The sequence below is a fragment of the Magnolia sinica genome, chromosome 8 (assembly GCF_029962835.1).
Source record: "Magnolia sinica isolate HGM2019 chromosome 8, MsV1, whole genome shotgun sequence".
In the NCBI taxonomy this organism is placed as follows: domain Eukaryota; kingdom Viridiplantae; phylum Streptophyta; class Magnoliopsida; order Magnoliales; family Magnoliaceae; genus Magnolia; species Magnolia sinica.
In genome coordinates, this window is record NC_080580.1 from 21,193,276 (window position 1) to 21,220,936 (window position 27,661).

Below are 27,661 nucleotides of genomic sequence, written 5' to 3' on the forward strand. Positions count from 1 at the left end.
AATCACTTATGATCATAGTTGATTTACAACTTATGATTTGAGCTGAACTTAAGTAGAATGATTTGAATCCCATTTTGAATCTTTTTTTATCTAGATGAATCCTACAATTCTATGATTTGAATCCTATGATTTAGATTCAAATCCGGATTTATAATTGTTCTCTTTTGTTTTCAGAAACTAGGATTCCTAGTAGCTGTACTACATGAAAAATGTTTGCTATAAAATATGCACTAATGATTTGGCAACATGCACTTATAAAATAGTATAGCATGGTTGGCTATGTAAATATGAAAATAAGAGAATTTCTCAATGTTAGGTAGAGAAAAATAATGACAACTTAAGATAACTTGAGATACTCATCAATGTCAGCCTTAATCTGCTTTGCTTTCAGAGCACCATCAACCTCAAAGAGAATGCCCGGTGATTGGCTGATTTCAGCCAGCAAATCAATCTGCATTCAGGAGAGAAGAAAGATGCTAGCTTAATAGAGAACTATTAAATATTGATTAGGAAGTTCAAACAAAATCGTAATGCAGCCAACTTCAAGTTGGGAGTAGAAGGATTGGGCAACCTCATGTTTCCTGGGAATGCACTTTGAATAACATTCCGCATTTGAATGCAACTGCGTGGAATCACATCACAGAAGCTGAAATGATAATCACAAAGGAACTCTGGAAAATCATGAAGCAGTACCAAGAGCACCCTTACAGTGCCTTTGTACAGAAAGTGAACCTGCCCACAAGTAAAAAAAAAAAAAAAAAACTGATTATACCACAGTTGTGTAAGATGAGGAGAAAGAAGATAATGATGGCATTCATGAGTAACACATACCTGAAAGTTGGAACTATCAAGGACAGGGTCAAGGGAACCAAGGTCCAAAAGCCAGTTCAGAAACAATCTGAAATATGCCCTTCGGCTAAAAACAGCTTTCTTCTCTTCTGCATCCTTTTGGATAACTCTCACAATCACTGACAAAATCTGCCACATGTCATAATGAGAACACTGTAAGTAACCATAATGGAAGCAGAAGTATAAATTTTATTTTTATTTTAAAACAAAAAAAAAAAAAAACAAAACAAAAAATTTTCCTTGTGCATGTGTTTCAATTAACCTTGGGCAAGAGAAACACTTACTTGATCCCTGGTCCACCATACAATACTAACAACAACAAAGATAAATGAAGTTACAAATCATCGAATTAATTAAAGCAAACACCTGCTGAGGTTAATGTAACTAGCAACATTTGTTACAACTGAAAGAAATTTCCCATAACCACAAAAAAAAAAAAAAAAAAAAAAAAAAAACCAAAAAGATCGCTACCTTAATAATTAAAACCACAAGCTTTGCATACATATCAATAACAGCAAATGAGAGATGTTGGACTTGTTGTGGCGTTTATAGGGACAATGAGCTTGGATTAATCATGTCAGTGGCCAAACAATTTGCTACAGAAATTTCCTGAAATTATAGGTAGAAAGAGAAGGAAAACTCTTAACAATTGTGAGGGTCTGGAGGATTCTCATGGAAACATAATACAAACCACGGAAAAAGTTTACCATGAGGATTCGGAAAAAGTGATCCATGAGATCATCCCCTTTAAGCAACCCACTTTGTTGTAACTGTGAGATATAATGGGTATAAGCGACATCAGTATTGCCAGGAAGTTCACAAATCCGAAACCACTCGGCAAACAGACGAGAAACCTGCAGTTTATTCATAGAAAATGGAAAGCACATAGAAAAATCAAGATCAGACTCAAAGAAAAATAAAAAAGCACATAGAAAATGGAACAAGCAATGTTAAATAAGACAAACAAACAAGCACCTGCACATCAGGAAGGATTTTCATTCACGATTCAACAAACATAAAATTCATTTCATTTCCTTTTTATCACTTCATATGTTCGTTTTTGGGTTTTCTATGCTACTCCAATTTCCAATTCAATAATTTCCAAGTATCTAATTGGTCCCTAAAGAATCTGAAATTTGAAGAACTACAACTGATTTGATAAATAATGCAACATATGTAAGCAAAGGTACTACTTGAATTCCGTGGCCAGGCACATATATTACTACATGCAACTCATTAAAATTATTTTTACTCAAGTATATGCAACAACATATATATGCAAGCAAGGAAAACTATTACTAGAATTCTGATAGAGGACCACAGGCACATAGATTACTTCACTACATCTGCAAGAATTAATATTAGTATTTTTTTTTTCCATAATCACCACCGCATCATCCTAGCCATTTGAGATTGGTGTTACGAACCCTGTTTCGCTAATCCCACTATTCTCATAAAGTAAAAAAATCCTTCATATCACTTCATAGCTGAAAAGGAGCTACTCCATTAGTCATTTCCATTTTAATGAATTGAAATTTTGCAATTGAATTCAACTGAGCATCCAAATGCAGCCTCAATGAACTTGAAGAGATTCCTATGCCAATGAACTAAAAATGTAAATAACCACCATCCCAAAAGCTCTAAATGCCTGAAGTATATAATAAAGCCACTCCACTTTCTTCCCCAAAAGACTTTTTATCTGCAGTCATTTAGAAAGCAAACTAGGTATATATACAATATCCAATTATCCATGTTTGTCTGCATATTGCATACACATGAACATGTTACATATGCATACACAAACACATCTAAACCTACATAAATGGGCTATGCATAAGTGCATGTGGACCTATACAGGTTTATACATACATACAGAGAGAGAGAGAGAGAGAGAGAGAGAGAGAGAGAGAGAGAGAGAGAGAGAGAGAGAGAGAGAGAGAGAGAGAGAGAGAGAGAGAGAGACTGTGCTACATTCATTACATGATTCTGTTTTATCTTCTGAGTTTCAGCCCAATGGTTTTTTTTGGGTAGAATCAATTTAGGTTGTATGTTCTCGCAACTGTGATACTTCTAATCCAACACAAACTGACTATTTAGGCAGCATTTGGATGCACTATCCAATAAAATTGCAATAACAAGTTCAATAAAGTGGAAATGACCAAATTGCAATTAGTTAGTATTCATATTCAATAAAGTAGAAGTCCGCTATCAACAGCATAAATAAGTAGGCCGGATATCTACCAGGATGACTTTAGAAAAACATGGAACTGGAAGATGTGCGGAAATGATTCTACTCGATGTGCAGTCTCATGAACATATAAAAACTTGCCTCCATACACCTAGCCATACTACACAGACATGGAATAGGAAGATCCCCGTCGTCCATAAAATCAACTTACTTTGTACCTACCTTGGTCGAGAAAGAAGGACATAGTCTCAACTTCTAATCAAATGGGCCATGCATGTATTTTGAATGTAGGCTGTTTTTCATTTCCTTAGATGTCATTTTGATGAACCGCCTACCACACATGGACGCCATGCTTGTGAGTAAGTAGTGTGAGTAAAAATCCAAGAGTATCTTTAAAAAGCCATTGGAAAAAAAAAACCGTGAGTAAGAACAATATGACTAAGAACATGAAATTACCATTGAGAGCAGATCATGAGCTAATAAAAACCAAGTACAAAATGCATTAATAGAGGAAAGAACCATCAAGATGCATATAATTAGGGATTTACGTCGGTCCAAGAGACAACCGTGAGTAAGAATATTAGCTCTGAAAACAAAACAATGAGCTAAATACCATGGATATCTGGCTTCATGGTAAGATGATTTGGACAGTCTAGCTAATTTGCACCAACAGAGATAGCTGTCAGTCCAAAAATACTTACAGGGCCAATACATTTTTTTTTCCTTTTGTCAAGCAATGGATGTCCCACTTGAAAGGAATTTGATTACATTCTATTTACATTTACAATGTGCAAAATGGAGATTTCTGATATGGTTAGCCATAACAAAGCATTTTCCTGTTTACCCTCAGGCCATGACGAATATTCATTTCTCACCAACAGCTCCATATCTCTTTTTACTGAATCACTCATAGCACATATGGATAGCAAGGTTAAAACAACATTTTTATACAAGCGCTTTCTAAAATTTCTAAGTGGGATGGGAATTTCTTAAAAGAAACCAAAAAACAAAAAACAAAAACAAAAACAAAAACAAAAACAAAGCAAAACATAATGAAAAAATTAAAAAAATTAAAAAATAAAAATCATGCTGCATACTGCAGAGTGCAGACATCTAAATGCTATTTTAGGCAAAGGAAAAACCAATTTATCAAATCATCAAAACACTAAATTAAAGATCATCAAACATGCTAGCAATTATGAACATTAACAAGCCTGCACATAATACAAAAATGAATAAATTGGGACTGCATCACATCAAGGAAAGCCCTTCAAAATGTTCCATAGAACGATAACAAAAATACCGCAGTACCTTGCTACGATAAAAATATTCATGGCCAATTACAAAAGCAACGGTTCTTTCCATACACAATTATTGAATCACCTCCCTTGATCATGACACACTTTTCCCAAAACCATAGCTTAGCAAAACAATTGAATTGCACAGGCATAGGATATTCTATTGGAACCATAATTTTATTTCTCAAAGCAACTGGTTGATTTTAATAAACCTTTGTAATTAATTGCATGCTCATAGCATCTGTAAGAGTTTTGTGTTCTTATTGCCAAGCCCAAGCTTTCATAAAAGAGTGTTTCCTTAGCATAGCAGCCAACATGCTAAGGCAACTCGTCCCTGCTCCCTAGGCTATATTTTCAATTCCATAAGTCCACAAATGCATTACAACTTACTTCAGTGGTTACACTTCCACATGTTTGGAGGAGGACGTAGGATATATACCTGAAGGTGGTGGCTGTATAACCATATATGCATGTTTTAAGCTTGCTAGTGTTGTGCATATAAAGCATGCACCTGCCCAACAAAACCTACTTGCAATTCAAATTAATGCAACAACAAAATCAAAACCTATGATAACTATTGTAATATATATTTGAAATATTAATGGAAAGAAGTTGCGATAAATACATAAGAGGTGCATGCCTGTGCAACATGCGCTTTGGGAATTTCGTCAAACAGTTAGCATCCCTTCCTCCACATGTTCTTGGTCCCTAGACACTAGATTGATGTTAGTGAAGCAACGATCAATTGGCTCGGGATCAAACCATGCCGCAGCCCACAACACCACATTAAGCTTCACAATAGGGTACACCATGCATTTTCCAAGGGAAATCCCCCTCTACATCATCAGACAACAAATTTACAGATAAATTTTAGAAACTCTAATCTCAACATTCAATTTCAGTAAAAAAAAAGTATAAATAAAAAAATAATAATCAGAAACCCCTAAATCTAAACATCCGAAATTTGGAAACAAGCAACAAAAAATTGATTGAAAATTGTTTCTACATAAACTAACCTTTCCTTAAAGAGCTTGTTTGGTGCTCTGCCTGTTACTTTTGCGACAAGTACAGAGAGAGCTCTGCTTTCAGATCTATCAGCGGAAAAGGGATTTTTGATTTTTTGTGAGTAGGAGTGAGAGAGGGGTTCTGAATCTTTCAGCAGAGAGAGGTTTTAGATCCTTCACAACCAGGAGTGCAAAAACTCGAAATCATCCATTGATGAAGAGGAGTTCGTGAGATCGAGTGGGAGGGGATGGTTAGGGAGAGAAGAGGAGTTCGTAAGAGGGGAGATCGAGAGAGAGAGAAAAGGAGTGCGGGAGATCGAGAGAGAGAGAGAGAGAGACAGAGAGAAGGGGCGGGGGAGATCGAGAGATAGAGAAAGGGACGTACCTGAGAGGGAATAGGGTTGAGTGGAGGGAGGGAAATGAATGTTTCGTGAGAGGGGGAAAAGAAAAAAGGCCACGCGGTTTTGTGCTTTTTCCCTGCTACGGTCTTGCTACGGTTTTTAACCGTAGCTAAAATCCAATTTGACCGTAGCCATTGACTAATCCATAAGAGGCCCTCTACGGTTCACATTTGACGGGATTTGGATGTACGACTTTGTCAAGGGCTCTGTGGGGTCCATCTTGATGCAATCGATATATCCACTCCGTCCATTAATTTTGTATTTTTTTAATAGGGAATGGACCCAACATCTAGGCAAATCAAAGGTTTAATTGAACCACACCATCGATCAATGGATTATTCTACACTCTTTCCTACCGTGTGGTCCACTTGTTCTTTCGATCTACTTTCTTTTTTGGGTTCTTGCTCTAAAATACTCTTAAAAAATGGATAGATGTATTAGATGGAGTACATGCATTTTAATGGGCTTCGTAGAGTCTCTTATGAGGTATCCAAGGTTGCATGTATGTCTGGCGGAGTTAGCTTTTAGCTACAGTTTTAAAGCTTCAGCTACGGTTTTAAGCCGTAGCAAATGAGCTACGGTTTATAGCCGTAGCAAAAAGTCAGAATAGTCCGTAGCCTTTGGCCATTTTTTTGTAGTGTTGGGAGGATTTATCAATGGACTTCGTGCTTGGTCTCCCACGAACACAATGCGGCATAGATTCGGTGTTCATGGTGGTAGATCGTCTCTCAAAGATGGCGCACTTTATCCCATGTAAGAAGACTCTCGATGTAACACACGTGGCGAATTTATTTTTCAGAGAGGTCATTCGGCTACACGGGGTCCCCAAGACCATTACTTCCAATCGTGACACGAAGTTCATTAGCCACTTTTGGTGGACTTTATGGAATCGATTCGATACACGACTTCAATTCAATAGTGCTTACCACCCACAGACTGATGGGCAGACCGAAGTTGTGAATTGTACATTCGGAAACCTCCTTCGCTGTATTTCAAGAGAAAAACCGAAGCAGTGAGATTTATCCTTGTCCTAAGCAGAGTTTGCATTCAACAACATAGTGAACCGCTCGACAGGGAGATCACCATTCCAGATTATCTACGGACGAGTGCCTCGCCACACGCTTGACTTGGTCCCTCTACCCAAGCACTCAGGCACGAACATTGCAGCAGAACATATGGTAGACAAGATCATGGGCATCCATGCAGAAGTGCAGACCAAGCTACATGCCTCGAACGAGAAGTACAAGGAACAAGCGGACAAACATCGGCAACAAAAAGTGTTCGAGATGGGCGACCGCGTTATGGTCCATCTGCGCAAAGAGAGATTTCCGACCGGGACGTACAACAAGTTAAAAAATAAGAAGATTAGACCTGTCCCAATCATTCGAAAGATCAATGATAACACTTATATTGTTGATCTTCCAGATGACATGGCAATCTCACAGACTTTCAATATCGCGGACCTGACCAAGTATCATGAACCAGAGCATGATGAGAACTCGAGGACGAGTTCTTTTGAAGTGGAGGAGATTGATGTAGAGCGGGTCGCTGACAGTTACATGGCTAAGATGGATCAGAAAAGGCCCGGTCGACGACAGAAGTGATCCAGACCATCGAACCTTAAATCGGGCTTATCTTGCAATCCGGAATGAGTTATTTGACGTAAAATATATGATTTTGGGGTAGAACGAGCTACTGAAGCCAACCAACCCGCTACGTCGGGTTGCGCAGCCCGGAATTGCGAAAAACCCCTGGATCGATGGTCGTTTCCCTATTTTAATTTCGTTTTTACAATAAATATTAAGTTTTAGTTTGATTATAACTCTTCATCCGTCGGGCTTTAGGAGTTGCGCCCAACGTGAAAAGAGCTTAGAATAATTAGGAGAACGGTTTGTTGAAGCCAAATAGGACACTTACTATTTTTGGCCGAAAACCTTGCGCACTAGTAGACATCACGACCGTCTATAAATAGTAAGTTTACTATTTATAGTAAGTCGCGGATTCTAAGAGTTTGAGTTGTAGTTTGATTCTAATTTCTTCCCCATTGCTTGGTACCCCTATTTAAAGGATTGTGAACTCGTTTTTATTAATTAATTTATCAATTTCGAATTTATTAGAATTTATTTCTATTTTCTGCTTTCTTTCCTCGTGGATTCGAGAAGTCTCTGTGAGGAGTCCAGAGAAGCTCTGTGGATTTGGAGTAGTTATCCTCATCACGTTCATCCCTACATCAGATTGGGTCCAATTTAAACCGTGACGACTGTTGACCTCTGGCGTTCAGATAAAGCAGTACTTGGTTGCATGACCAACATGTCAGCCATCTATTCAACTCAGGCGACTTGCGGAGGTTAGGGCCCTTCCTCCGATGAAATCTTTTTTACCTTGACAATCAAGGACTTTTAGACGGTGCAACAATTGTGTGGTCAAAACAAAGAGATCAAGAGATGAATGTAGATATATGTTTAACTTACTATTGAAATGGGATCACCAATTCAGCTGAGAGTAGTAGGATGCTTCTTGGAGTAGTGTTTTGATGAGCAGGTCACAGGCAGATCCAAGGGTTACAACTACAGCCAACCAAGCATACGTATGAGTGTAAGCGGACATATTACAGGACTAAGATCTTCTTTTAGATCTAGCGCACAAATAAAGATGGAAGAAAATTACAACTATTGGCTACAACTACAAGTTGGTCCAGCATGATCACATGGACAGGTTGGGACTACTTCTAACCTAAGGGTCCATGAATGATGAGCGGTGGATGGGCTGATCGTAGACTAAGATAAACAACATTGCATTGGATTGATTTTGCTTCCTTTGCAGGATTTCAGGTTTGATTTCTGGATTTGAGGGATTGAGAATATGAGATCTCTTCTTCATATTTGCCTCCTCTTTTTATAGTGTTAGAGAGAGAGAGAGAGAGAGAGAGAGATCGTCCATGTGGTATCCTCAGGTGTAACCAGTTGAGAAAGAGTGGTTACACCTTTTAATTTTTTTGTTTTTTTAAAATCGTTGTATACCTTTGTTTTTAAACGTAATCCAATAAGGCTTTAACTGTCATTCAAACTTATCTGGAGATTGCTTTAATGCTGAGCCGGCTCCACAAAGATACGGTATATTTCCTAATATTTGGCGCACGCTTTAGAAATATCCAATGTGCCACGTGTCACAATATGCACCATTGATATAATTTGTAAAATTTTATTATAAACAACAACATATTCCATGAATTGGTTTTACCCCGTCCAAAACTAAGGGCAAGAACCAAAGAGTAGTAAGCATTAATGATCCCAACGTAAATCCGGTGAAATGGGACCCCCCAAGTCGGGTTGAATTTATATGGCTCATCTGTGGACAACCCCACTACTGGGGAATCAAGTGCAATAATAAAGGCATACAATGGAAAATCCATAGCTGCCTTTTGTGATTCCTACAAATGGTTCTCCAATTACATTACAGAAATTTATGCTTTATTTTGTAGATTACAGATAGTTATGGGCAAAACGGTTCAAGATTGAAGATAACTAGCTCGCAGACATCAACACAATCAATGGTGAATGGGACCTACGCTGGGAGGCCAGCATCCGTGTTGCAAGTTGCTGGGAGCTTCTAGCAAGTTTTGACAAGCGGAAGCATATATCGCTCTCCTAAGAAGGAAGTGCAGTAGCTGTTGACGCTTCAGTGCTTACATTAGTTCAGCTAGCTTGGTGGTTTTATATATATTTTCCCTTAAACAAAAAACAAAAAATGAATTGATTGTTCCCCTACACACAAATTAATCATGATCCAAAACATTAGTGCACTTTGGGATGTTAGGTGGGGTTCAATGCTTGGTAGAAATCCACCTGATCTTTTATTATTATTATTTTTTTAATTTTTTTTTTTTCTGAGTACAATTTTAGGACATGCGATAATAAAATAAAGGTGATTCAAAACTCAAGTGAATCACATAACAGGAAAGAGTGTGGATTCAAGGACCACCATTGAAACATTGGCATGGCCATGAAACTTTTGTATTAAGTAAAGCTTTTTATGTCTTCGCTTCATCCCTGGGAATGACCTTTTAAAAGTTTTGGATGGCATATAAACATAAAGGTGGGGCTGAGGAAGGTTTCAATAGTTCCCAATTCTTTTTCCGATTTTCCAATTCCCGCTCTTTTGGCTCACTTAAGTCATAGATCTACCTAATTTTTCATAGTACCTCTTAAAATGATCTCGAATAGTGTTTGTGAGAAATCCACTCCGTCCATCCGTTTTATGGGCTTATTTTTAGTACCAGTACCTAAAAATGAGGTGGATCCAAAACTCAAGTGGGTCACACGGGAGGGAAATTAGGGAAAGAAATTCCTGGGCGCCATTCAAACCTTCCTGGGCTCAACCTTGACGTTATGCCATCCAAACCATTTATAAGGTCAATTCCACTGGGATGAAGTGAAAAACAAAACAAAAAATAAAAAAAGCCTGATACAAAACTTTTATAGCCATAAGCTTGTTTCAACGGTGCTACCTCATTTTTTTTTGTCTCTGGTCCTAAAATGAGATCAAAAGACGGATGGACAAATTGGATTTCTTGCAAACATCGCAGTTGGCCCACTCACATCCTTGCGTAGCAACTTCCTGCAAAGGTTATAGCAGAAAATCCGCCTACAAGACAGGAGATAAGTTTTTTAAGTGCGGCCTGAAACCGCGACGCGGATTGCGTCCTACCCCAGTCCGGGCGGGCAGGGCTCTACTGGGGTCCACTGTGATGTAAGTGTTTTATCCACGCCGTTCAACACTTTTATCAGATCATTTTAAGGTTTTATGCCAAAAATTAGGCAGGTCCAAAGCTCCAGTGGACCACACAAAAGGAAGCTGCACTGATCATGAAAACCACCGTTGAAACCTTTCTAAGGGCCAACGTGATATATATTTTTTTTACCATCCAACCTATTCGTAAGGTAATTTAGACGTGGATGAAGTGAAAACACAAATATAAGCTTGATCCGAAACTTTTCCAGCTCCCAAGAAGTTTTTAATGGTGGAAGTTCAATACCCAATTTGTGGTCCACTTAAGCCTTGTACCTGCCTCAGTTTTTAATTCGTATTTTAAAATGATCTGATGAAAGCGTTGAACGGCGTGGATAAAATACTTACATCACGGTAGGCCCCATAGAGCCCTGCCCGGACAGGTTACCGTCCGGGCGGGGGTAGGACGCAATCCCCGTCCCTGAAACCGGCACTGATGTGGCAAATACGTGTTTGATCAGCAAAAGAGAAATGGTAAAAATCATCAGTTATTGAAGGACATGAGAGGGGTTTTAGATAAAGGTATTGGTATTTAGAAATTTTCATGGGAAGGAAATGAAATGGCTGATCGACTGATTGCTGTTCATCCCCTAGTTTGGTTATCTCTTTCTTTTCTTTTACTAATGCATCGTAACGTTTCAGCGCTTACATTTGCTCAGCTTGCTTCACATGCCTGCGCACACGTTTATACAGGGAAAAGGAACTATGATGTTGACTGCCATGAGGTGGAACTTTTTAGGGCGTGATGTATGATGGAAATCCATCGTATCAATCAGATGCACTCTTATCGATCCCTAGCGGGGGTGGCTAACATGGAGTGTGTGTACTGACATGGGTGTGTTCTAACAAGCTAACCCAAAAATAAAAAATAAAAAATCAGATGCACTCTTCTATGATGATCCTATGGGCCTAAAAGTCAGGCTGATCTATGACTTGGGCCAAACCACAATTGAGAGAGGATGTTTGCCCATTAAAACATTTTTATTATTATTGTATATAGGGTCCAATAAGACGTGGTTTAGATATTCAGCTCATTCATTGTGAGTGTCCCACTTAGATGAGGGGTCACATCAATATGTTTTAGATATTCAGCTCATTCATTGCGTGTGTCCCACTTGGATGAGGGGTCACATCAAATTTTAGTTTTAAAGTGCCCCTACCAAGTATTTTTACTAGATGTTTTAGGTATGATTTTCCATAGTTTCATATCATGTGGTCCACCTAAGTTCCCGATACAGTTGATATTTTGCTCATCCCATAACTTAGAGCGACAAAAGCTCTATCCTCGAACCCTTGACCGGGTGTTGAAACTCCTAAGAGTCTACCACCGGAGCAAGAGTAAGGATCCGGAACTGGTTTTTTTTTTTTATTTTTTTAATAATATTTGAAACCTAAGGAATGTTATGGTACAATTAAAAATAAATATTAAATAAAAATTAATTGTATTACCTTATAATAAAAATATATAATATTTATAACAATAAATTGAAAATGATCTTGAATACATTTTAAAATAATAATAATAATAATAAAATCCTTTATGTGCTTCATTCTTAACTTGGCCACACGATCGAACGAAATATAAATTACTGCACTAGTAAACCTCTCATCAAGCCACTTTTACTGGATAGTTGCTATCAATGCCCATTTGTAAGGCGCCAATCAGATGGTGAAGATCACTTAATGAGGAATAGATTTTGACATGGGTCATCAGGACTTCCTCATTTGAACGTCTCAGATCTCACAAAGGTTTGGACCCTAGAAGATTTTCAGTGGTCAGCGTTCCAATTAAATCCTATCTTGTCAAAATTATTAGACATTAAACATCGAAGGCTCATTTAAAGAGGTGTGCTCCAGTGGGTACTGGTACCACTGCAAGCTTACGATGGAACCAGACTGATGTGGGGCCCACACGATGAATCTCGGGACATGAGGATTTGAGAGCTCATACTGCTTCGAGGTATCAAATAGCCTCATTGAGCAGTCATTTTTTTTTTTTCAAGGTTCGATTTTATATTCCAAGAAAACACCTGGAGGGCCACTCAAAAAGGGGGCCCCTCCCAGCCTATACACATTTGGGATCTCCTGATAAAAGTGAGGAGGATCCTATTGCAAAACCAACAACTAAAAAAAAAAAAAAATCGGAAAAGAAACCTTAGAACCAGACACCACCGCTGGATATATGGACCAAACTAAACACCTCCCCTAAGCCTTCATTGAACCTAACCCTAGCTTATCGGGAAAAATCTGCCCTTTGACCTCCCATGGGAGATCCGATCTGGCTGAGAAGATAGCTGAAAGCTACGAGGAGCTACCCCGCCCAGCCAAGGCATCCGCCAGCCCATTTCCTTCCCTAAGAGTATGCTGAAATCTGACTTGGCCCAAGGTCATCAGACCCTTGATCCTGCTGCACCAATTCCTCCATTTCCAACCAATAGAGGACTCCCCAGTGAGCATGTTCACAACCTGGAGGGAGTCCGATTCTATAATAATATTAGCCAAACCCCTTTTAAGACAATGTAACAACCCATCGTGGACCGCTCTGACTTCTGCCCCAGTGTTCGACAACACCCCATAACCTGCAGCGAACCCAAAAATAAAATCACCCCGATCATTTCTGCAAATGCCTCCTCCTCCCGCCTTTCCTGGGTTGCCCATTGAAGACCAATCCACATTTAGCTTAAACCACGAAGCCGGGGGCTTGTGCCACATCACAACTTGGGCCCTCCTCGAAGGACACGCAGGAGCCATGATCCCCAGGCCAGCTAGGACCAGACTATAAACCCACGAGATGGACCGAGCCGGGGCTCGAGAATTGAGGATTGCATGGGCCCACCCTTTGACCAGCAAGACTTGCGTATGCCGAGAAGGATGCATTCCCTCAAATTTCGCTTCATTTCTGCCCCTCCAAATTTCCCAAAGAATGATACATAGGATCAGTTTATTGAGGACCCCACCCCAGCCCCCAAGATTAGGCATGTTCCACCATTGTCGCAGCCTATCTTCAATGGAGGTGGTTGTCAACATGTTTTTGCCAAAAATGTCCGCAAAATGCGACCATATCGCTGTGGCCCTATCACTGAGAAGAAAAAGGTGGGGAGAAGTCTCACAGTCCGGGACCCGACCCGCTGCCCTGTCACAGCAGACACACTGCGACGCCAAAGAGACCCCTTTGTCCTGCACAACGCTTTTGACCGGGATCGCTCCTTGAATGCATCTCCATGTGAGGAGCAAGATTTTAGGAGGCAGAAGGGTATGCCACACTCGCTTTGCCCAAAAGACCCGGGGCCTGGACCGACGACTGGATTCCCAAGCTGATTTAACAGAGATCTCTCCGTCAGGGGAGAAAGGCCAGATCAACATCATTGGCTCTTCGGAAGTACAGAAACCTCTATGAAAAATGAAGTTGATGGTCTCCTACGAGAGGAAGGAAGGCACCACTGAAGGCGGAAGAGGCCCAGCTTTGCCCCAGAAAATCACGGATTTGTAAGCCCTGCAACGCCGCGGGGATAGGGGCCGTGACTCTGCTCTCCAAAGGGCCCTGCCCCATCCAGTCGGTCTTCCAAAGACATCGGTCTCCTCTCCCAATCTGCCAAATCACCTTGGAATCCATGTAAGGAAAAAACTCTCGAATTTTTTTCCACATAGGGGAGACTGTTGACATTCAACGCCCTGCGCCACCATCATCTGCTAAATCTCTACCATATTTTGAGGCGATGAAAGAACCCCAAAGGCTGCGAAAGCCCTGGTATTTGATGGACCACACCATTTTAAGACGCATCGCCTTCATAACGTCGGCCAATTTCTTAATACCCAAACCCCCTTCGGACTTGGGCGTTGTAATCTCTGACCAGCTTCTCCAATGGAGCTTCTTCCTACCCTCATTCCAGCTCCAAAAGAAGTCTGCAAACCTACTTTCTAAATCCTTTAGTACAACAGAAGGAACAGAAGCTGCCGCTAACATGTGGATCAGAATACTGCTCAAAACATTTTGTAGCAGAATAACTTTGCCAGCTTGAGAAAGGCAACGAGACTGCCACCCTCTGATCTTGCTGTCCACCTTGTCGATCAACCGTTGAAAATCGGTTGATTTCCTTCTCCCTGCGCCAACCGGAACCCCTAAATACTGCATAGTTTTCGAGGCTCTCGACATCTTGAGGCTCCACTGAATAGAAGACGCCCTGATGGCAGAAATGCGACCTGAACAAAGAAAACTGCTCTTGAGCAGATTAATTTGCTGGCCAGAGGCTCTTTGATAGCAGTGCAGAAAAAGCTTCATGGCCCGAATGGATTTGAGACCCCCGTTTAGGAATAACAACGTGTCATCAGCGTACAACAAATGGAAAATCCGGGAACAACTCTTGCCTAGATGAAAGGGGTTGTAGCTACCCCAATCAAACAGATTTTTGACTCCCCTGCACAACACTTCCGCTCCCAAAATGAACAAACTGGGAGATAATGGGTCTCCTTGTCTGAGGCCTCTGGTGGATTTGAAGAAACCCGTTAATTCACCATTAATGAGCACCGAGAACCAACAATTAGACCAACATCGCTCTACTATCTTCACCCACTGCCCCGCGAAACCAAACCTCTTTAGGATTTTCTTGAGAAAGACCCACTCGACCTTATCGTACGCCTTCTCCATGTCCAGCTTGATCGCTAAATTTCCCCTTCGCACTCTTTTGTTTAAATTTCGAAGAACTTCCTGGGAGAGCGCAATATTTTCAGCTATAGATCGCCCTTGGACAAAAGCTCCTTGCTCGGGAGAGATGATCTTTGGGAGAACCTTACTCAGCCTAGTCGTAATGATTTTAGCGAAGATCTTGTATACATTGTTGCATAGGCTAATGGGCCTATAATCAGAAAATTTCTTAGGCGCTGCACCTTTTGGAATGAGACAAATAAGTGAAGAAGTGAAAGCCCTAGGAAAAGTTCCTCCAGCGAAGATAGATGCTGCTGCCTTCAGCAGGGCAACACCGATGATGTCCCAGCATCCTGCGAAAAAGGCACCTGAAAAGCCATCCGGACCAGGCGCACCATCCCTTGGGAAGTCATCGACTGCCTGCTTAACTTCAAGAGGGTCGGGGCAGCCATGAGATCAGCATTGTCTTCAGCCGACACCAATTGAGGAATCAAAGAGAGGAGGGCTTCCTCCTGATCAACAACTCCTGCGAAAAATAGCATGTGAAAGAATCTCACGGCCTCCACTTTGATTTGATCTTAATAATCCACAATCCTCCCCGAGTCTAGCTGAATGGATTTGATCAGCGATCTTCTATTCTTTTCTTTGGCCGAGGAGTGGAAAAATTTTGTATTCCTATCTCCCTCCTTCAAGCCAACTATTTCTAGCCTTTTGCTTCCAAAAGATTTCCTCCATGAGTTCCACACGACGAAGGAAAGCTTTGGCCTCACTCAAATCATGCTGCGCCTGAGTCTCCTTTGGAGGGGATCCTTGAAGAAACAGGAGCTTCTCTTCAAGATCATTAACTGTACACTCCACCTATTTAACCTGGGAAAAAATATTCTGAAACACTTCCTTGTTCCAGACTTTAAGGGCATTTTTAATTGTCCCAAGCTTCACCTGCAGATTCATCATGGGGTCCAACGCGCCCTCAGAATCCCAGGAAGCTTTCACCACTTGCTGAAATGACTCATGCTGGAGCCACATCCTTTGGAAACGAAAAGGCTTAGAGCTCGAGAAAATCTACATAGGAAGGACTAGCAATAGGGGGGCATGATCAGAACTGGAATAGGGGAGGTGGTCCACCTAAAATTTGGAGAAATAGGAGTGTCATTGGCCACTCATGAGCACTCGGTCCAACCTGGCCCACACCCCCAAAGGACCCTGCTGGTTGTTACGCCAGGTGAACCGGCTCCCGGAAAACCCTGCATCAATCAGACCAGCACTGTTTATGGCTTCAGCGAACTCCCTGGAACTGCTGAGATCTTGAGGTCTCTGACTCCTTCTCTCAGCCACTTTAACAACAGTGTTGAAGTCCCCGCTAATGATCTAGGGGCCCTGCATAGTTCTGGCCATTGTCCCTATCTCCTCCCAAAGAGGTCTCTGCTTAAGTCTATCGCACTTAGCATACACAAAGGATAGAATAACTGGGATTTGAAGCGGGGGTAATGTAACAGATAGGGAGATGGTCTGATTTGAAGTAGCCTTCAACGCTATATCAGGGAGATTTCTACTAAAAATCCATATTTTCCCCCCTTCCTCACCATTGAAGAAAGAGGTATGGTAGCCCAACTTGAGGCCTACAACTGTTTTCCTGGAGTCCCTGATCATGGGCTCGAGAATAGCTAAAATCCACCAGTTGTGAGTACGAATCAGCCTCTTAAGAGTCTTGATAATGGGGGCATTGCCCACCCCTCGGGCATTCCACACCAAAATTTTATCTGACATGGGGAACGTCTGACTTCGCAGTCTTTCTTTGAAGAAACCTTAGTCTGGAAACCCTTTTTGTCTTGGAGGAGGCTCTAACCTGAATTCTCTGAGAAAACCTGGCCGACTTGTAACTGGTCTGCCTCTTCTGCGATTCACTAACTATTTTGATAGAGGTAGGATCCTGCCCCATGTCTTCCAGATTCTGTGCGGCAAATTGAGCTTGAGCAGCTATCCCTGAGCTGCTGAACTGAGGGCAAGTAGGGAGACAGGCGTTACTTCGTGGTAGATTATTGATCCTTCTGCTTGGGGAAGGAGTAGCTGAAAGGCTGCTCTTGGCTTGATTAGTAGTGGGGCTGTGTTGCCCGCTGCCAGCTAGCAGTGTATTTTGGTCACTCACCTCGTGAGGCTAAGTATGGATTTCTCGGTAATCATGTTGATTGAGGTATTTGGAATCTCTCAAAGGAGAGTTTCGTTCGCCTACAGTCACTGCCCTGCAAAAATAAGGGGAGCTATCCACTACTAGCTCCTCACCCTTAACCCGGCTATCCCCAGATTGGACCACAGGGGAGGAAGGGGAAGAGGAAAAGGAGTGGCTTGCTGACGAGCCTGATGCTGAAGGGGAGGTGTCGGCTAACTCTTCCACCCCTAAAGTGGAGGAGAATGGAAGACAGCCAACTGATCTCGACCTGCATTTCCTTCCTTCCTGCACCACATCAAGGAAGGGCAGCCCCACTGAGACATTTGCTAGAGATTTATCAAACGAGCCGAGAAGAATGCGAAAAGGATTGCTTATGGCAAATTGAGGGCAGTAGGGGGAGAATTCTTCTGGAGCTTGGAGTCCACCTTGGATCTGAGGAACGATCTACAGAGCGTTGTCTCTCATTGACCTGAAAAGCCTCCACACATTCTCGACCTGCCAGTTGTAGCATTGAAGGAGATTGCACCAACTGCCTACAGCTGCTCGTCCTTCCGCACTTAGGAGTGACCCCAGATAAGGTGTTGTGAAAATCATGTAAATTCGCACCCAACATGCCCATGTTAGGGTCTGAAGAAGCTGCAGGGGCATGGAGAAGCAATGTGGGATCTTTGCAATTTGGGGACGCTGGTAGGGGTTGCCCCTGCGCATACAGGATTTCAGAAATCCTAACCTGCGAGATCTGGCGAATTGATCGGGGAGGGCTGTGTGGCGAATTTAGACAAACAGATGGTGCGCAATCTAGCTCGGATCGAGGAATAATCTGGTAGTCAGCATTTTCTGAAATGGAATGAAATCTCTCCAACACCCATTGTTTGGTGGATTGTTGCTCTAAAGGAGCTTGTTGAAAACCAGAGGGACCACCCCACAATCTCATCTCCAAAACCGCATATACAGAATACATTGCATTCATCACTTAAAACCTCAACACCCGTTGCAGTTCCACCCCTGGAAATACTTGAATCTTGACTCGGGTAAATCCCTGGAATAGGCCAAATCTGCTATTCGGGTCCATACTCATCACTTTACCGAAATGTTTAGCCAGGTCCAGAATCACTGACTCGAACCACGCATGGGAAGGAATCCCGAATATGCGAATCCATACCCCAGCTCCATCTCGGGCAACATCTGGTGACCACGGCGTTACCACTGCGAATCCCATAAGCCGGTGAAGCTCCTTGTCTGCCACAAATAGGGAGAATTCTTCTTCTGTCTTGAGCCTGATGAGGACCTGAGACGCTGTTAATCTGACCACCTCTATAGTCGAGCAGTCATTTGGGGCAGGGCCAAGGGAATAAGGTGGGGGGGGAACGCCCACACCCTTGTTCAGTTGGCCCAACCGATCAAGTTGCAAAATAGTCCGTTTTTTGCTCTAATCCACCGTCCACATGACCTGCACGGTAGCCCCATTCAAATCAACTGTAAGCATCCACTGCCAACTCACGTAGGGATGGACATGATGAGGACAATCATTGTCTTCATCAAGGGGATTGTTATGGGTAAAATTGGCCTGACCACTCATGGGGTCAGCTCGGACTCACAAACATGCGCTTTTTGGTCCAAGATTGGGAGAAAGGACTAGGATTGATCATGAATAAGGAGCTCTTAAATGACCGTTTGTCTCAAATTGATCTAAAGAAGAGCAGGCGCCGAACTCCTGAGTCTAGGCCTCAGTACCATACATTTTCGAGCTTCTACCAAGCTTGTCTGATCTATGAGGAATGTTCGGATTTGTATGACTAGAAGATGATCGGGAGACCAATCAGTCTGACAAGATTAAGAGAATGGTCATCTAGAATGACACATATCATTGAGAAGACGAGTCTGTTCCCCATGCCCAAACATGGACAGGCTGAGGAATTGACTAGCCAACTAGCGACGGTCAGCTTAGAAGTTCACCTTGAGCCGACCATGGAGATCAACCAGATTAATCAAAGGCTCCGCTCAGCTCGGAGATTAGACCGATTGATCGAGTGCTTGACTCAACTCGACCTCAACCATCCATTACATGATTCTAGGGCCGACTACTTCAACACTTATTACCTCTGCAAATCTCGTGTAACGGTTGAGAAATGTACGCGAAGATTGCTCCTGTGATCGAGAATCATCTCTAGCCCCAACAATAACCCATCTACACTATAAATAGGGGACCCATCTACATTGAAAGGTACGCAAAATCTCTCATGCAAAAACCCCTCGATACTACTAGACCCAAAATCCTAGCCTGACTTTAGCATCAGAGGGTCCCTGCTTTAGCCAGGTCTCCTTTGTCTTCTTCCTGTGCAAATACCCAAAGGTCTAGAGAGGGTAGACTAGATTTTTACATCCACAGAGATAATTACTCTCTGAATCCACAAAGCTTATCTAGACTCCTCACAGAGCTTCTTTGAATCCACGAGAAAAAAGATAGAAAATAGAAATAAATTTTAATAAATTCGAAATAAATTCTGAACTTGTTGGGCACGACTCCTAAAGCTCTAAGTATCAAGAGTTATAATCGAACTAAAGTTTACAATAAGTAATAAAAATGAAATTAAAAAGAATTTCAACAGTCAATCTAATGGAATCTTACAAATTTGGTGTGCGCTAGCTTCTCCTAACCAAAATCAGATATAATACGTCAAATAACACATTTCGGTTTGCAAGATACCTATGTTTTAGGGTTTTCCGCCTCATATCAGGGCCTTTCTTGGTCCATCTTGGACATAAAAGTGTTAGCGACTCGCTATACACGTCACCAACTTGTTCCTAATGTTGTGACCCACCAAACTATTGTACAGGGCACAACTTGGTGTCATACATGTGATTGACGTCTTGAATACATCACGCCGGCCCCACTTCTATCATGTCAAGAGCACACCCTATGTTTGAAATTCAGCCAGCTGATAAAGAAGGTTAAGATCGTCCCATTAGTTTTACCTTTGGGCAATACATATCTAAAATAGGAGCCACGATTGGGACGTCTGCATCGACAGACATACATCCATGCATACCACCAGCTTCCAATGTGTTGGAGGCCTTGCATAAAACCTTTGGATCTAGCCTCCCAAAACAAACTAGAATTATAGGATAATAAAGCAATGAAATAAATCAAAGCATAAACCACACCACACAAGAGATTTTTACGTGAGAAACCCTCAAAGAGGTAAAAACCACAGGACCTCGTCCAGATCAATAATCCACTATGAAATAGAACATTATAACCTTCTTCACTCACGTAGGAGTGGATAAACAATAAGAGAAACAATGAAAACAGATCTCTCTCTCTCTCTCTCTCTCTCTCTCTCTCTCACACACACACACACACACACACACCTTTGATAGCCCTAAACCCTTTAACAAACCCTTACAAAGCTTTAAGAAACCCTCTTACATTACCTAGAAAGCCCTAGGTACCTCTTATTTATAGTTTAAGAAACTCCCTTTCGCACCCTATCGCGAAAGGCCTCAAATTTCCGCAGTCCGCACAAGATCCGAACTCAAATCTGCGTAAGTTCGACTGGTCGAGCCGAGTCCTTGACTGGTCAATCAGCTGACTCGACTGGTCAAGCACCTTTCTCGACTGGTCGAGCACCCCAAAGAAAAATATTGGATGGTCGCTGGACTTTGAGTCGAGCCCCACTCGACTGATCGAGCGCCACCCACGACTGGTCGAGTAGCGTGGTGAATTGCTTTGATTTTTCACCCGCTGCTCTATCTCTCTTCTGAATTGAGTTGGAAAAACCTCGTCACAACGGATGAACCACCAGCTTACCAGAAATGTTGAAAACTGCATACCGAAGAACCACCGGTCTTCTATAAATGTTTGAAAAAGCATATAGCAGTCTTGAGAGATTACAGGCCAATAACCAGAGGCTAGGGTCAACATTGAAAACTCGAAACTATTGTGCAGCATCTTGGGGTCAAGGATCATAAAACTTCTTCACACCTACAAGATCCGAGCCGACTGCCAGGTGGACCCCACATATCTCCACCCCTGCTTCACTACAAATATGGAGCTAGGCAATGGCTTTGGAGAGCACAACCCAATTTCCACATTCGGAATGGAGCTGCCTTCTGTGAGTCCAAAGCTATTTTGGACATTTCTGCTCCATGCAACGCTCTTCCCGTGTCTGATCCAACGGTGCAGATTTTCCAACGTCCCAGCCAACGAAACCGATCGACTGGCTCTTCTCGCCTTCAAGGACCGAATAACCAATGATCCTCTCAACGCCATGAGCTCGTGGAACGATTCTCTTCATTTCTGCAATTGGCGCGGAATCAGGTGCAGTCTCAGCGATCAGAGGGTCACCGTCCTCGACCTAACGTCCCTCAAATTGGAAGGTTCTATTCCTCCCCATGTAGGAAATCTCACCTTCCTCAACGCAATCCACCTCGGAGACAACAGCTTCCGCCGCGAAATCCCACAAGAAATAGGACACCTCGTCCGCCTTCAGTTTCTGAATCTCAGTTACAATTCGTTTGCAGGAAAAATCCCATCCAATCTGACCTACTGTTCGGACCTCCAAGTTATCGATTTAAATTTCAATGAGCTCGTAGGTGATATTCCTGTCCAGCTTAGCTCTTTATCGAAGCTCCGTCAGTTATCTCTTTCTGTCAACAATCTGTTCGGAAGCATCCCACCTTGGCTAGGAAACCTTTCATCTCTCACTCGTCTTTCTATAAGAAGACTTAACTTACAGGGAACCATCCCTGCTGATTTAGGCCGCATCCCAAATTTAGGATTCCTCCAGATAGCTGAAAACAATCTGACTGGCACAATCCCTTCAGCTATTTACAATCTCTCTGCACTATTTATATTGTCGGTTGCAGCAAATCGACTTCATGGAATCCTTCCACCTGACTTAGGCTCACGTCTTCCTAATCTCGAGGGTTTTTATGTGTCGAGAAACTGGTTTACCGGACCCATTCCTGTTTCACTAGCCAATGCTTCATTCTTTAAAGAGCTCTATCTCCCCAACAACGATTTCACTGGAGGGGTGCCTATGAATCTTGGCAGTCTTCAATATCTTAATATACTCTTCATCAGCGGTAATCGGCTTGGAATGGGGAAAGAAGATGACTTAAATTTCATCAATTCCCTGCCCAACTGCAGCAGCTTGGAACAGTTTGGATTTGATAACAACAGTTTCAAAGGCATGTTGCCCAATTCCATAGCCAATCTATCGACCCGACTCAATCAGCTGGTGATAGGATTCAACGACTTGTATGGAAGCATCCCTGAAGGAATTGGGAATCTTGTGGGCTTGACCCAATTGAATCTGGATCATAACAATTTCACAGGTACCATTCCTGTTAGTATTGGAAAGCTTCATAAGCTGCAAATTTTAGACTTGTCAGGAAACAGATTTTCTGGGCAAATTCCATCATCCATGGGCAACTTCACTGAGCTGAATAAACTTCACTTGCAAGAAAATAGCCTATTGGGAAACATACCTTCGAGTCTCGGAAATTGCCAAAAACTGATCGTTTTGAACCTTTCTCAAAATAACCTTAATGGTACAATACCCAAACAGCTCCTTACAATTTTGTCTCTGTCAATCTCTCTCAACTTAGCTAGAAACTCTTTGATTGGGTCCTTACCTGTGGAAGTGGGCACCTTGAAAAATCTTCAAGAACTAGATGTTTCAGAGAACAAATTGTCTGGCAAAATTCCCGAAACGCTAAGCAGTTGCCAGAGCTTGGAACGCTTGTATATGAAAGGTAACGCCTTTCAAGGGACCATTCCTCAGTCTTTGAGCACATTGAGAGGCCTTGGAGAGTTAGATTTCTCGCGAAATAATTTGAGTGGGGGAATTCCCAAATATCTAGAGAGTTTCACTTCTTTGCACAAACTAAATCTTTCTTTCAATGATTTTGAGGGACAAGTGCCCATCCAAGGGGTGTTTGAAAGTGCAAGTGAGATTTCAATCATTGGAAACAATAAACTCTGTGGGGGTATCCCAAAACTAGACCTACCCAAATGCTTTGTTCCAAGATCCAAACAGCGAAGGTCTTTAAGCATCGAAGTGATCATACCAGTCATTGTTGCCGTGTGTTTGATTTTATTATTGTTATGTTTCGCTACTCTTTATTGGAGAAGAAAATCAAGAAAGAAGCATTTACACACTCCTTCCACAGAAGACCGGTACACAAACGTTTCTTATGGGGAGCTTCTCAATGTAACTGATGGGTTCTCTTCACACAATTTGATTGGTGTAGGAAGCTACGGCTGTTTATAAAGGAAGCTTCTTTTGGGATGGTCTAATTGTTGCAGTGAAAGTACTTAATCTTCAAAGACAAGGAGCTTCTAGGAGCTTCCTCACAGAATGTGAGGCATTGAGAAATGTCAGGCATCGGAATCTCGTCAAGGTCCTAGCATCCTGCTCAAGCATCGATTATAAGGGCAATGATTTCAAAGCGCTAGTTTTCGAATACATGCCGAATGGAAGTTTAGAGGAGTGGTTGCATCCAGATGTCGACGGGGAACATCAACCAAGGACTTTGAACCTTGTTCAGAGATTAAACATAGCCATTGATGTGGCTAATGCTCTGGATTATCTTCATCACCATTGCCAAACGCCTATTTCTCACTGTGATCTCAAGCCAAGTAATGTTCTTCTTGACAATGACATGGTGGCGCACGTGAGTGATTTTGGCATCGCAAGGTTCCTTTCTGAGGCTGTCGATGATCGCTTCACAAATAAAACTAACTCCATTGCAGTAAAGGGATCTATTGGGTATGTTCCCCCAGGTAACAACTCTTTCCATTTTTCTTTTATTCCCTTTTTTTTTTTCGTGTTATTTTAAAATTCTTGATAATTTTATATAGCTAGATGCCAAGATGAAGATAAGATCAGCATTTGTCCATCACATGCAAATGCAGAGAGAGAGAGAGAAAGGTTCTATGAGGTCGACCTTATGGAATCAGCCCATTAGGTCGAGCTCTATGGCCCCACCTTGACGTGTGTTGGACATCCACACCATGTATTTAAATATTCACCATGATTAGGAAGAAAATTCAGAAAAAGAAAATATTAATTATTAAATGAAGGTTATGATGTACGCCCAACTCCTTTGGTGGAAAATGCTATCTTTTCTTCTTTCCTGGCCATGCAATATTATATTATATATAGAAATGGTAATATGAGATCGACCTCATGGGAACTTCCCATAAGGTCGAGCTGTGTGGACCCCACCGTGATGTAGGTAGAACATCTACCCCATCAGTTAGATGCAACATTCTATGATGGGCCACGGGCTTAAAAATAAAGTCAATCCATGATTTGGGTGGGCCACACCACAAACAAAAATTGAGAGGGGTTACTCTCCCATTAAAACATTCATAATTATTTATTGGGCGCATTGAGATGTGATTCACAAATCCAGCCCATCCATTGTGTGTGTCCCGCATGGATGAAGGGTTGGACCAAGTTTCAGAAGCATCCAAAGCTCAGGTTGTCACCCCCAAGTGCTTTTATATATTTTAGGCATGTCTTCACATGGTTTTAGATGTTAGGGCCCACCTGAGTTTTGTTTATGGCTGATTTTTGGGATATCCCATAAACTAAAGGGGACCCATCAAATGCACGGTGTTGATGCTCGACCCACATCACATGGGGCTCACACAGATCAACATCGTGGGAAGTTGTTTATATATAGATGGTTGATTTTTTTAAGAGATGTTTCAAATGCAACAACTAGCTGCATGTTACGCTACCATGGTGTGTACATGGCATTGAACCCATCCATCTGCAGGGTTGACCCATCATATAAATTAGATGAACCAAAAGTTAGACGGATCCAATTATCTAATGGACCACGAAATGGACCACCCGCACAAATACCTCCAAGTGCACACATGGGTCCATCTGATAGCTGGACTGTGACTAGCCTAGAGAACCCATCCATCAGGGTTGACCTATTATATAAATTAGATGTGCCAAAAGTTAGGCAGATCCAATTATCTGTAAGTCAGGCAGATCCAATTATCTGATAGACCATTAAATGGATCAACGGAACGAAAACATCTAGAGTGCACGCAGGTACATTTGGTTGTATGATTTGTGTAAAGACTTTCGGATCTGATGACATACGTACGGAAACCTTAGTATGCCCTACATGCAACTTGTGGTAGGAAAATGTCGTTTAAAAACAGTTGCGTGTGGAATGTTCCGTCTTATTTAATAGGTTAAGCATGCTTGTTTTGTCTTTTCCTTCCATGAGACATTTAAGCTTTAATAGTTGAGGTGGGTTGTTTAGTCAGGCGCTCACCACCTTTTTACACTGATGTGAAGACTCTGTGGGGCCACCATGATGTATGTGTTTCATCACACAGTATATCCATTTTTTCAGCTCATTTTAGGGCGTGGCCCAAAAATTAAAGTATATCCAAACCTCAAGTGGACCACACCACAAAAAACAGTTGGGCAATGACCTTCATCGTTAAAATTTTCTTAGGGCTCACAGTGATGTTTGTTGGTCGTCTAACCTGTTCATAAGGTCAGACCAACCTGAATGAAAGGTCAAAAAGCAAATATCAACTTGATCCAAAACTTTTATGCCCCCAAGAAGTTTCCAACGATAAGTTTTCAATTCTCAATTTTAGGGGGTATGGTCCACTTGAGCTTCGTATATACTTCAATTTCGATCTCATGCCCTAAAAGGAGCTGGAAAAATGGATCTCAGATAAAACACATACATCATGGAGGGTCACACAGAACCTTCGCACTTTAAAGGATGGTGAGCACCTCAATACACAATCACGTCCGTTCTTTAATTAGAAGAGGGTATACTTCAATTTAAGCCACCAATCACGGTGTGCCATCCGGTGTCTTATATATGATATGGAAAGGGAATAAAATCCAAAAAAGTAATTTCAGAAAATGACTTTACATGCCACTTACCTGTCGCTGATTGGTGGCTTATAATATTACAGAACAGCATGTCACTGGATCGTTTTCTATTATTTTTATAGGAAATCTATGGGCTTGAACCTTAAACTTCAATGTTCAAACGCACTGATTTCCGTAATTTGACAATGTTCACACCAAAAGAGAGAGATAAAAACCTCAAATCAACAATTTTTTTATTTTTTTATTTTTATTTTTATTTGAAAACTTTTTTGGGTTTAAGCTGTGACTAGTTGCACAAAATATCATTACATTCAGGATATTTTGCATCAAAATAGATTAATTAATTGCTAAATATCATAAAATTGCAATAATATAAATTGTACCTCTATATTTACAAAAATAAAATATTTGAATTGTAGAGTACGGTATGGGTGGCGATGTTTCTACACTGGGTGACGTTTACAGTTATGGAATCCTCTTATTGGAAATGTTCACTGGTAAAAGGCCAACCCAAGACATGTTTAAGGATGGTTTAAACCTTCATGAATTTGTCAAGATGGCTTTGCCGGATCAAGTTCTGGAAATAGCGGACCGGGGACTCTTAGAGGAACAAAAAGAAGAGCAAGAGCAAGATCAAGAAATAGAGGAAGAAATAGCATTCAGTCATATCAGAAGTCCGGAAGTCAAAAGAGGTAGTGTCTTTGGGTGCTTGGTTTCTTTGTTTGGTATTGGAGTTGCATGTTCTGTTGAATCCCCAAGAGAACGGATGCAGATGAAAGATGCAGTCAATAAAATGCAAGGGATAAGGGATATTTTTCTTGGGGCTGGGATCTATAGGAAGGGATGAAACAAGAGCCTTTGCTGATGCGGGGCCCATCCGTCTCACATCAATGTGGGCGTCATCAGATCATGTCCACTGGCAATTTGCAAATCTCATTTAAATTGGATGGTTGAAAACCACTTGTTGAGCATGTACTTGTAATTAAATTGGACATTACAGTTGTAGCCTTTTATGGTAGCTGTCTGAGTTCAAAGTCATGTCTGGGCTCAATCTATGTGCAAGTATTACTCTTTGTTACACAGGAATGATTGTGCGTGTTATAGTATAGTTTCCGTCCGTTTTCTTTTCTTTTCTTTTCTTATTTTTATAACAGGTTAATGATCATTTGGTAAAGGGATCCATTGGGTATATATATGCTCCCCCAGGTAACGTCTCCTTCCATCTTTCTTATTATTATTATTATTATTATTATTATTTTGCATATTATTTTAAAATTCTTGATAATTTCATATAGCTAGATGCCAATAAAAAGCTAAATTCAGCAAGGTTCTATGAGGTGTTCTATGGCCCCACCTTGACGTGTATTGGATATCTAAACAGTGCATTTACATACTAAAAATAAAAAAGATTAATTATTAAATGAAGGTTACAA

The 27,661-nt window shown here is 41.5% G+C and overlaps 2 protein-coding genes across 4 annotated transcripts; one reads left to right on the forward strand and one right to left on the reverse strand.

Moving 5' to 3' along the window:
- Positions 1-239: 239 nt before the first annotated feature.
- Positions 240-1,677, reverse strand: LOC131253902 (uncharacterized). Of its 3 annotated transcripts, XR_009175342.1 has the most exons (5): positions 1,557-1,677; positions 1,112-1,458; positions 832-978; positions 572-732; positions 240-451 (listed from the first exon to the last, which is right to left on the reverse strand). XR_009175342.1 is itself a non-coding variant. In XM_058255013.1 (3 exons), exons 1-3 carry the CDS (start codon positions 985-987, stop codon positions 388-390), a joined length of 381 nt encoding a protein of 126 aa, XP_058110996.1. In that variant the 5' UTR covers positions 988-1,100; the 3' UTR covers positions 240-387. The 3 variants fall into 3 exon arrangements, 2 of the variants coding, with proteins under 2 accessions (XP_058110996.1, XP_058110997.1); XM_058255013.1 differs by lacking the exons at positions 1,112-1,458; positions 1,557-1,677 and having other exon boundaries at positions 832-1,100; XM_058255014.1 differs by lacking the exons at positions 572-732; positions 1,112-1,458; positions 1,557-1,677 and having other exon boundaries at positions 832-1,100.
- A 19,709-nt stretch (positions 1,678-21,386) lies between these two features.
- LOC131254164 (probable LRR receptor-like serine/threonine-protein kinase At3g47570) lies at positions 21,387-27,328 on the forward strand. Its single transcript, XM_058255168.1, has 3 exons — positions 21,387-23,426; positions 23,596-24,127; positions 26,648-27,328. The coding sequence occupies exons 1-3, from the start codon at positions 21,387-21,389 to the stop codon at positions 27,073-27,075; spliced, it is 3,000 nt and encodes a 999-aa protein (XP_058111151.1). The 3' UTR covers positions 27,076-27,328.
- Positions 27,329-27,661: the final 333 nt, after the last annotated feature.